Below are 12,440 nucleotides of genomic sequence, written 5' to 3' on the forward strand. Positions count from 1 at the left end.
AACGATGTATAGTTCACGTGACTGCATCACAAAGGATAACGAGACAAAGCCTTCTTTGATCACGTGCCAATTCTTCTTTTCAGCATCAACAAAACAGAAATAAAATACAATCACCACAGCAACACAGTTGATATCAAGTAATGCTAAAACCCCGAGACGACGGTCTGCAGAAGCGGATCGCAACAGATATCCATCCAGTCCAGTGACAGTTTGTCCACTTGTTTACGTGAGCGGCCACAGAACGCCCAGCCAGGTTCCTCCCAGACACAGAAGAATGTCGTTTTAGATAGACTGCAAAAACTGTCAGCTGTTCCTCTGGGAATGAAGCAATGGGGAGAAAAACCAACGACAAAGATACATGAAAACCCTTGTCCCCTTTCTTTACGCTTCCCTTTTCCCCAAAAACAAGAACAAACAAACAAAAAAGAAAAAAAAATGAAAAGAAATGAATAAAAGAGAAAAAAAAAAAAAAGAAGAAAGAAAAAGACCCCCCTTCTCCCCGCCACCAGAATCAATATAAATTACCCAGAACCTCGATAGATGAATGTACGTACCATTGAACAAAGACTATTGGAAAGAACTGGGCACATGGGAAGGGAACTAATTCAGGTTTTAGTTTCTTTACTACCCCTGACGACTTACAAAACCCACTGAGGCATGGGAAATGATTGTCAGGTACCGTCAATTCTTACATAAACGGGCACTCTGACATGACGTTCAGCACTGAATATGGCATAACTGGACACCTTCATGGAATGTTCTAACCAGATGCTGACAAAACTTGAGGCACCATCATGGAATGTTCTGTCTGGATGCTGAAAGAATTGGGTTTACTTATGAAATGTTCAAACTAAATGAAATGCTGGCAAAATTTGGGCCACCTTCACTGAATGTTCTGTTTAAATGCTGACAGAGTTGGGCACCCTCGCAGAATGTTCTACCTAGATGCTGACAGAATGGGGCACTCCCGTGGAATGTTGTAACTGGATGTTGACAGAATGGGGCACTCCCGTGGAATGTTGTAACTGGATGCTGACAGAATGGGGCACTCCCGTGGAATGTTGTAACTGGATGCTGACGGAATGGGGCACTCCCGTGGAATGTTGTAACTGGATGCTGACAGAATGGGGCACTCCCGTGGAATGTTGTAACTGGATGCTGACGGAATGGGGCACTCCTGTGGAATGTTGTAACTGGATGCTGACGGAATGGGGCACTCCCGTGGAATGTTGTAACTGGATGCTGACGGAATGGGGCACTCCCGTGGAATGTTGTAACTGGATGCTGACAGAATGGGGCACTCCCGTGGAATGTTGTAACTGGATGCTGACAGAATGGGGCACTCCCGTGGAATGTTGTAACTGGATGTTGACAGAACGGAGCACTCCTGTGGAATGTTGTAACTGGATGCTGACAGAATGGGGCACTCCCGTGGAATGTTGTAACTGGATGTTGACAGAATGGAGCACTCCCGTGGAATGTTGCAACTGGATGCTAACGGAATGGGGCACTCCAGTGGAATGTTGTAACTGGATGTTGACAGAACGGAGCACTCCTGTGGAATGTTGTAACTGGATGCTGACAGAATGGGGCACTCCCGTGGAATGTTGTAACTGGATGTTGACAGAATGGGGCACTCCCGTGGAATGTTATCACTAGATGACAAATTTTAGAGCACCTTCATTAAATTAGATGCTGACAAAGTTTGGGGCACTCTCATGGAATGTTTTAACAAGATACTTACAGATTGGGGCACTGCCATGAGGTTTTCAAACTAGATAATGGCAAAATACTGGAAGTCGTCATGGAATGATCTGACTAGATACTAGCATATTTTGAGGCTTCCTGACAGGATGCCATAGAAACTGGGCACACTGATAGATGTCCAATCCAAGCTGCTGATACAAATGGGCATATCGCCACGGGCGTCCAAGCTAGCCAGTCCAGTGATGGAATTAAAAGCACACTGTGGGAACTTTGCGACTAGATGCTGATAGAACTGGGGCTTTCTGTAGATTCTGATAGAATATTGGCACACTGGGGGGAAAGTTGTATCTGGGTGCTGGTAGATTTGGGGCATACTGGTGGAACGTTGTGACTAGATGCTGATAGAATTGGGCACACCGGCAGGGTCCAGGTCAGTGTAGGGCACAAGGCGGCGTGTGTTTCGTTCCTTGATCTCTTCGCCGATCTTCCTGAGGTCTTGACGAAATCTGAAAAGAAGGGAAAAGTCGGTAAACTTATTTACCATTGTTGCTTATAGCCCACCCGATCACACAGAGCCACCTTTGTAATAAACAGACACCACTGTAATCTTTTTTTCTTTTTTCTTCTTCTTTTTTTCAAATTATGAACTTAAACTTAAATTTCAAATTATGATTACGAACCACTTTTGATTATACACGATTTAAGATGTTTATACACATCAGTTGGCACGATTTTACCACATGCCTGTTTCCTGATACCCAATTCCTACAATAATTTGTGTTGTGGCACCATATCAAAGTTTTGGTTTTATATCGTCACCAAAAGTGCAATGCAATGAAATTTTCGGACACAAAGCACACCTTTAGAACATCAAACACACACACCCTCTCTTCATCTCCACCAACCACTCTTCCCCCAACCCCGTCCACCACACCGCCTACGCATCCCTTACTCTTCCACAATGGCCATGGCCCTGGGGTCAAAGATGTACTGCACTTCAAAGTCTCCCAGACTATTGGTGCCCTTCCGACTCAGGATCGTGGTGATGGTCATCGCGTCCACCGTGGTCAGGCGGTCAGGCAGCGCGTTGAGAATGTCCTTGTCCGTGCGCGGCTCCTGAAACACAGGGTCACATGTGGTCAGGGTCTCCATGAGGGTCAGGGTCACTGTTGGGGTCAGGGTGAGATTGCCACGATGTCAGGTCCACCGGGGTTTCGGGTTGGGTGGAATGGAGCGTGTGTGATCACCGTGGAATTAGATTCACCCTATAGTGAAGGTCACTGCGAGTCAGGGTTAGGGTGAAGTCAGTGTCCACCATGCAGTCAGAGTAAGGGTTTGGTATGATCATGGTTGCCGTGGTGTCAGTGTCGCCATTGGGTGAATGTCGCCATCGTGTCAGGGTCACCATGAGGTGAGGGTCAGTATGGAGTCAGGGACACCTTGTGGTCACTGTCATTGAAGGATAAGGGTCACCATGGGGTCAGGGCTTGCACTATTCCACAGTCCTCCGCTGTCAGAGGGGTTTATGTCCATCAGGGGAAGAATGGATGAGATTTTTATCTTGCAGACTGTACACACACACACAAGCAGACAGACAGACAGACGGACACACGCCCCCCCCCCCCCTCCAACAGAGGTAATTGTTTTCTATGTTTCTCGCCGTAAACCACGTGAAGAGTGAAGAAATTCCTATCTTCTACTACTATGCTTACTACTACTACGACTGCTTCTACTAACAACAAAAACAAGAAAAAAGAAGCAGATGGAGAATATGGAGAAGAAACAGGAGGAGGAAGCAGGAGGAAGACGAGGGAGAGAAAGAAGAGAAGTAGAAAAAGGAAAACATCATCACCATCATGTTGTTCATTTATCATCATCATCTCACTTTTCTTCTTCGTTCGTGGTCTGCAACTCCTATCATCACTCGTCTGAACGAGTGGGCTTTCGAGCGTTGTAACCGTTTCTTTTCCTCGCCATGTACTCAACCATAGCTCGATGTTTTCGGGAATGCACGTTCTGGGTGAATTCTTCATGTTTCCATAATGCACCGAACACTGGCAAAGATTTTTTGTCATTGTTTTCTACCACCCACATGCATTTTCAGGATGTGTGTGTGTGTGTGTGTGTGTGTGTGTGTGTGTGTGTGTGTGTGTGTATGTGTGTCTGTGTGTGAGCGTGCAGTCTGCAGACAAAAAGTCTCATCCATTCTCCCACTGTTTCCTGTGACAAATGGACAGAAATCCCTCTGTCTGTGGAGGGCTGTGGAATAGTGCAAGTCCTGACCCCATGGTGACCTTTTTCCCACGATGACACTGACCACAAGTTGTCCCTGACTGACCCTCACCAGTGATGACCCTCACCCCATGGCGACATTCACCCACTGACACTGACACCACGGCAAACATGACCTTACCGGTCAGAACAGTCACAACGCTCGAAAGCCCACTCGTTGATACGAGTGACAACAGGAGTTGCAACTCACGAAGAAGACGAAGAAGAAGAAGAAGATGATGATGATGATGATGATGATGAAACCCCTCCCCTACCTTGGTGGATGGTGGCTGGCCCCTGAGCATTAACGGGTAGTTGGGGGGAAAGCCGTACTCATCGTACTGAGGGAAGTTGGTAGCGGCGTGAGACACGCTGCACGTGTAGATGATGCTCGTCAGGATGGTCACCAGCTGGTCGGTGCACGTTAACGATCCGTTGCCAGGCACACCCTTGAAATCAAGGAAGAAAAGGGGGTGAAGATTTTAAAGACTGGGTAAATGAGGAGTGGGTGAGGGTCGGTGGATGTATGAGGGTTATAAAGAGCGAGAGCGAGCGAGCGAGAGAGAGGGAGAGAGTCACGAAGACATAGACAGAGACTGTGTGTGTGGGGATAGAGCAAAGAGAGAGAATGTGGCAGACAGACACAGATCTTACACTGACACAGAGAGAGAGAGAGAGACAGAGACAGAGAGACAGACAGAGAGAAACAGAGAGAGAGAGAGGAGAGAGAGACAGGCAGACAGACATACAGACAGACAGTCAAAAATACAGACAAACAGACAGGGGAAAAGTCGACCTTCCTTTGTCCCCAGGAGGTCTACTTAACTCTACCTGGAAGATGACAGCATCAGTCTGTATCGCTAGCACAACCACCACCACCATCATCGTCACTACCACCACCACCATCATTATCATCACCATCACTGCCACCATCACTATTATCGTCGCTACTATTACTAGCTCCTCCACCACCACCATCATCATCACTACCACCACCATCATTATATCCACTACCATTACTATCTCCACCACCACCACCACCACCATCATCACCACCACCATCATCATCATCACCATCACCATTATTACCACCACCACAATCATTACCATCACCATCACTACCACTACCATCAGCATCTTCACTACTATTACTATCTCCACCACCACTACCATCATCATCACCATCATTACCACCACCACAATCATTACCATCACCATCACTACTACCACAATCATCATCATCTTCACTACTATTACTATCCTCCACAACTACCATCATCATCATCACTATTCCCATCGCTACCATCACCACCGTTGTCATCATCATCACCATTACCATTACCATCACTACCACCACCATCATCATCACTACCATTACTATATCCACCACCATCATCACCATCGTCATCACTACCATTATTATTTTCACCACCACCACCATCATCACTACCATTACTACCTCCACCATCATCGTCACCATTACAATCACTAACACCACCGCCATCATCACTACCATTACTATCTCCACCACCACCACCATCTTCATCATTATCATCGCCATCACTACCATCACCGCCATCATTACCATCACCATCATCATCACCACTACCACCACCACCATCATCATCACCGCCCTCCTCCTCATCACCACCATCACCATAATCATCGTCAATAATGATCATCATTAGCGTTGTTATTGATATCACTGCTACCACTGTTACTTCTACTACTATTACTACTACTGATAATCATCATCATCAATCATTATCATTACTGTTATCATTTTCTATTATCATTGTTATTATCTTCATTATCATTAGTATTATTATGTTACTATTACCATTATCAACAACTCATCACCACGATCATCATGACCCACACACCGCCCCTCCCCCACACAGCAGACTTACCAGGAGTCCACAGCCTCCTTTGTCGTTGTCCCGTGGCATCACCAGTTCTGCCGCCCACCTCTGTATCTCTGTGTCCCCCGCCAGCTTCTCTGGGGTGTCTGTCACACACACACACACACACACACACACACACACACACTCATTCACACACACACACACACACATACACACACACACACTCATTATCTCTCTCTCACACACACACATTCACACACACATACACACACTCATTCACACACACACACACACACACACACATACACACACACTCACTCATTCACACACACACACATACATACAAGTAACACAACTTTAAATAAACTGATGATGAAATGATGATTATCATCCATCAGCCAATGTATTAGATTAGAGTAATTAACAGCTCCGAATCCACTTTTCCCCAATATACATAATGTAATATGGTTTGATTAGGAATCAAGTAACTCACGTTCCATGTTGCGAAAATATCGTGCCCATTTACGGAATTCATCTCATTGTCACATGGATTACACACCGTAATACAAGTCGACGTAGGAAGTGACGTATTTTCGGATGGCGTGGTAAAACAACAGGGCATCGTCTCGGAAGTGGTAACACGGCAGCACGTTTGGATCATCCAGCTGTTACACACACACACACACACACACGCACGCACACGCATGCACACCCACACACACACACACACACACACGTGAATCAAAAAATAACAATGAACGGAAAACCAAGTGCACCGGGCTTTCTTCGTTATCATCATTTAACATCTTGCAGCTGCTGTGTAAGCTGATAAATTGTGTATCATCACGGAAACCAAACTTTACTGTTCTTTTTACTTTCTATGTCTTTTAATTTCCACATCAATGTATATGACAACAGAACAGCTGCCGCGGTCTGATGGATAACGTAGACTGCTAACAACTGGAAGGACACGTTGGAGCGAGATCAGAGACGGGATTCTGGGCTTGTGCCCGGCTCCTACTCGGAGTGTGCGATGGACTAATGTGGGAAGACTTGGGAATACACAGTCGATGTTTCTACTTCAGGGAAAAAAAAATGTAGGGAAAAAAAGAACAAAGTGATAGTCATTTTTTTTATGAAGTATTTCATATCAACTGTGCATCATTTATATTATTTTCTTTCAGTGTGTGTGTGTGTGTGTGTGTGTGTGTGTGTGTGTGTGTGTTGCTGTATACGTAAATGGGCTCCAACCTGTAATGCCAAAATTCGTCTGGATTCAGGAAAACTTTCGCTTGCAGTCAGACAATGTAGAATCCTCCATTCCTTACCCCCCCACTCCCACCCGAAAAAAAAGAGACAAAAAGCTGCGGCTGCTCCTGATACAACTACTACTATTGCTGCTGCTGCTACGACTACTGCTGTTACTAGTACTGCTACTACTGCTGCTGCTGCTGCGACTGTCTCTGATGCTGTTCATGCTACTGCAACTTCTGCTGCTGCTGAGTCTGTCACTACTACTGCTACTGCTCCTGTAGCAAAAATAGCAGCAGCAGCAGCAGTATCACCACTGGCAGTACTACCACCACCACCACCACCACCACCAGTACCACCACCACCACCACACCACCAGCAGTACCACCACCACCACCACACCACCAGTACCACCACCACCACCACACCACCAGCAGTAACACCACCACCACCATACCACCAGCACCACCACCACACTACCAGCAGTAACACCACCACCACCATACCACCAGCAGTACCACCACCACCACCACACCCACCACCACCACCACCACACCCACCACCACCAGCACCACCAGTAACACCACCAGCAGTACCACCACCCCCACAATCACCACTACCACCACCACTAGCAGTACCACTACCACCACCACCACCCCCACAATCACCACCACGACCATCACCACCAGCAGTACCACCACCAACAGCTGCTGAACACAGTGACTGTCTCACCCCCCGACGTTTGAGGTCCTCTGGCAACGTTCCGTGCATGTCCAGCCTCCAGGTGCTCACTCTGTCACATCACGACACGTGAAGTTATCACTACTCGGTCACATCACGACACGTGAAGTTATGACCACTCGGTCACATCACGACACGTGAAGTTATCACCATTTGGTCACTTCACGACACGTGAAGTTATCACCACTCTGTCACTTCACGACACGTGAAGTTATGACCACTCGGTCACATCACGACACGTGAAGTTATCACCACTCTGTCACATCACGACACGTGAAGTTATCACCACTCGGTCACATCACGACACGTGAAGTTATCACCACTCTGTCACATCACGACACGTGAAGTTATCACCACTTGGTCACATCACGACACGTGAAGTTATGACCACTTGGTCACATCACGACACGTGAAGTTATCACCACTCTGTCACTTCACGACACGTGAAGTTATGACCACTCGGTCACATCACGACACGTGAAGTTATCACCACTCTGTCACATCACGACACGTGAAGTTATCACTACTCTGTCACATCACGACACGTGAAGTTATCACCACTCGGTCACATCACGACACGTGAAGTTATGACCACTCGGTCACATCACGACACGTGAAGTTATCACCACTCTGTCACATTACGACACGTGAAGTTATCACCACTCTGTCACATCACGACACGTGAAGTTATCACCACTCGGTCACATCACGACACGTGAAGTTATCACCACTCGGTCACATCACGACACGTGAAGTTATCACCACTCGGTCACATCACCATCATTACCACCACCGCAATGATTACCATCATCATCACTACCACCGCCATCATCATCATCTTCATGACACGTAAAGTTATCACCACTATGTAATATTGCTACACCACAAGGTTATCACCACTCTGTCACATCACGACACGTGAAGTTATCACCATTATGTAACATTTCTACACTACAAGTTTATCACCACTCGGTCACATTACAACACGTGAAGTTATCGCCACTATGTACCACTGCTACACCACAAAGCTATCATCACCCGATCACATCACGGCACGTGAAATTATCATCACTATGCAACATTGCAACATCACAAAGTTATCACAACTGTGTCTTCTTCTTCCCCCTCAACTTGGTGAAGGGTCACTGGGGCGCCACACAGAACTGTTCACCGGATTCCTCCATGTCTGTCTCTGCAAATGATTTTCCTGTTCGTTCTGCAATGTTGTCAGTTTTTCTGTCTCACCCTACGTATCCCTTCCTCACCAGTTCCTTGGAGTATTGTTTTAGAAAGGCTACTAGATCTCCTCGCGTGGCCACACCAGCAAAGATGTCAGCAGGTCTTCATGAGGTCCTAGGTGCTGCTTGATGGCGTGGCGCACTCGTTCACTGGTGATGTGATCAGTGTATCTGATGCTTAGTATCTTGCGATAACATGTCATTTCTATGGCTTGGATTCTTTGTTCCAAATCCTCCGTAAGAGTCCATGTCCCAGATGCATACAAGATGATGGAGTTTTCCATTGAACGCATGAGTCTGATCTTGTGTTTCATATAGATATTGCTGTCCGTCCATAATGGTTTCAGTCTAAACAGCGCTGATGTTGTTTTTGCTACTCTTGAGAGGGTTTCTGGTTTGGATCCTTCACTGCTGATGATGGATCTTTGGTAGGTCAAATGTTGAACAGTTCCTAGTTTCCGTCCCTGCACAATATCAGCAGTGATGACAACTGGCCATCAACTTGGTTTTTCGGCGCTGACTTACTTGTCATATCTTGTCGATGTTTTATCCAGCTTTTCGTAAAACTGGGCGAGTTAATGCTTGCTACCTCCCGAGCCATCGATGTGTCTGCGAAACGATGGTTCGTGGAGGATGTTCCTCCAATGCTGACTGTCCTGGTACATCTTAAAGCGGGTCACACACACACGCACGCGCGCGCGCGCGCACGCTCGCTCGCACACAGTCTCTCTCTCACACACACCAAGGACAGGGCAGCACCACATACCCACGAGCGATCAGTTCAATTGCGCCACTCCTGCCCACGTTCATGGTTTTGTCAACCCAGCCATTTTCTGAAATCAGAATCTCCACTCCTGGTCTGAAACACACACACACACACACACACACACACACATATATAATATATATATGTGTGTGTGTGTGTGTGTGTGTGTGTGTGTGTATTGGGGCTGATAGATATAATATGTGTATATATGTAGAGGCTGATAGGTTGGTTGGGGGAGAAATAGTGACTTCGCGCATGGTATCGTGCATTGATAAAGAATAAGAAACTATTCACGTGTTAACAGTGAAGAGAGAGAGAGAGCAAGCTACGCACGTGCTGACGGTGATGAGAAAAAAAAAAGCTACCCATGTGCTGATGGCAATGAGAAAGAGGAAACTAATCACGTGTTGGTGTCGTTGATGGCGAGGAGGAAGAGGAAGCTACTCATGTGTTGATAGCTAGGAGGTAGAGGAAACTACTCACGTAATGATGGCGAGGAGGTAGAGGAAGCTACTTACGTGTTGATGGCGATGAGAAAGAGGAAGTGGGGAGCCAGAATCTTGAAGACGGGGTGGGACGGGGACAGCTGTCTGTTGGTGCATATCACCACCCCTTCCATCAGCAGGTGCGTAAAACCTGCAACGAAGCAACCAAACTATTAGCCTCTACAGAATAGAACCGAGCGTTGAAACAGTAGCTGAATACAAAGGCCGGTGACAATTATGTGTATTTGTTCCTCAAAGGCGCGTAACTCCAAACCAATGTTCCCGACGCTGTTATGATCACCACAAGTGCTGGGTTGCACATGCGATTTCAGCAGTGCAAAGTTTGCTTGGCGTTTAGAACGTTCCTATGGACTTAGCGTTGTTAGGAGCCTTCTTAACGCTAAGCAAACTTAGCGCTGCTAAGATCGCTCATACAACCCAGCCTAGAGGTCCTTTTCGTCCTGTCCCATCCCGTTGTCATTTCAATGGCGTTATTCTCACGCCTCCTCTCATCCCCCTTCACCACCCCTCCGCTGTCCACAAACAAGCTCCTATTGCCAGCAGACCAAAGGGCCTTCAAGCGCCACCCACGAGAGGACACTCTGCATTGCTGCCACTGACCAAGTCACTTTTTGATGGGCCGCTAGAGATTTGGCGGCTATATCTAGAGCAGAGAGATTTCATTTTCTTCTTGTGCCGAATGGTCTTAGGGAGGAGGGAAACGTGGCATGAACAGGTGTCCTTCTATATTTTCTTCTTTTTTTCTCATCAGCCCCATCCCTTCTTTTCCTGTTCACTTCGTCCATCACCCGGTCTTGTTTTCTTCTCTTGTAAAAAGAAACAAAAACAAAAACAACAACAATAACAACAACAACAACAAAAACAACAACAACAAAAAAAAAAAACCGAAAACGAAAACTACCTTTGTCAAGGCCAGACAGAGATTCATGGAGAATAGTATGTGCACCAAAAAGCTTGTTGGATGCGACTTGTAAATTTTGTTGTTGTTGTTGTTTTATTGTACAAAGTTGTCCAAACGAAATTTTGCGGTTCTATCTATCTAGGCTTGATTTTACTTTGTATGTGTGACAATGTCCTGCTACCAACATTGTTTACTACTGAATATGTGTACTGAAGATTTACGCTGCTCCTGTTGTATGAATGAAACATGTGGCCTCTCCAAGACAATCCTCACGGAAACAGTGAAGAGGAGAAGGGGGAGACAAAGAAAGAAGTGGACAGATAACATTACTAATTGACTGGAAGGAACATTGCTCAAACCCAGTCCCTTGCACACAACTCTTCTTCTTTCTCTCTTGCGTGTGCACTAATTCAAAACGAAAAAGACCAGACGGATGGCTATGGCAACTGACCAAGGTGTGTGAGAGACTGGTGGTGCGCAGCGTCTGCGTTGTTGTACCACATCTTGACCAGTGTCCACAGCGTCTCATCGTCTGTGGGCAGGAAGATCTGCACACACACGTACACATACACACACACACACATATATATATATATATATATATATATATATATATATATGCACACACAAGCAAGCACACACACACACACACACACACACACAAACAAACAAACACACTCAAACATGTACACACTCGTGCGCTCGTACATACGCTTACACACATACTGGCGAGTTACATTTTCCGATGAACAGAGAAACCTACTCATTGTGACAAATACACAAAACGATCGTCGTACGCTCGCGCATAACACATACTATTGGAAGAGCAGACATCTCCCAATGGTTGCAATGGCGGATGAGGATGCCAAACAATGAGTATGGAGACTTGCTAGCAAGCCGCAAGAACCGCCGTGGATCCACAACCTTAAAGGCTTGTCTGCCTTCAGTGTGAAGCCTGGATTCGGCAGACTGCGCGGAAGAAACCATTACTGGTTTAACGGGCAGGAGGGCGATTATCAGCAATGCGCCGTAGAGCGTTAAAAGGGCACAGGTAGACACATGCAGAACACTGCCGGCCATCTACTGCATCCTGACCGATCTCCAACCGTCTCCCCCACTTTGGTCCTAGTCAAACTCAAGTCATGACTTCAAACTGCACCGCGCAACATCTCAAGTCCGGTGGCGACTGGCGAA

General features: G+C 46.5%; 1 protein-coding gene across 1 annotated transcript in view; it reads right to left on the bottom strand.

Moving 5' to 3' along the window:
* Positions 1–1,941: 1,941 nt before the first annotated feature.
* Positions 1,942–12,440, bottom strand: part of LOC143298997 (allene oxide synthase-lipoxygenase protein-like) — a 24,165-nt gene continuing 13,666 nt past the window's right edge. The window contains exons 7-15 of the mRNA XM_076612063.1: positions 11,698–11,794; positions 10,358–10,475; positions 9,840–9,932; positions 7,827–7,887; positions 6,403–6,508; positions 5,889–5,986; positions 4,254–4,427; positions 2,660–2,823; positions 1,942–2,213 (exon numbers count right to left, since the gene is read on the bottom strand). Of these exons, the coding sequence (XP_076468178.1) occupies positions 2,099–2,213; positions 2,660–2,823; positions 4,254–4,427; positions 5,889–5,986; positions 6,403–6,508; positions 7,827–7,887; positions 9,840–9,932; positions 10,358–10,475; positions 11,698–11,794 (1,026 nt within the window). The 3' untranslated portion in view covers positions 1,942–2,098. The remainder of the gene's footprint in view (positions 2,214–2,659; positions 2,824–4,253; positions 4,428–5,888; positions 5,987–6,402; positions 6,509–7,826; positions 7,888–9,839; positions 9,933–10,357; positions 10,476–11,697; positions 11,795–12,440) is intronic.

The sequence above is a fragment of the Babylonia areolata genome, chromosome 24, assembly GCF_041734735.1.
Source record: "Babylonia areolata isolate BAREFJ2019XMU chromosome 24, ASM4173473v1, whole genome shotgun sequence".
NCBI lineage: Eukaryota > Metazoa > Mollusca > Gastropoda > Neogastropoda > Buccinidae > Babylonia > Babylonia areolata.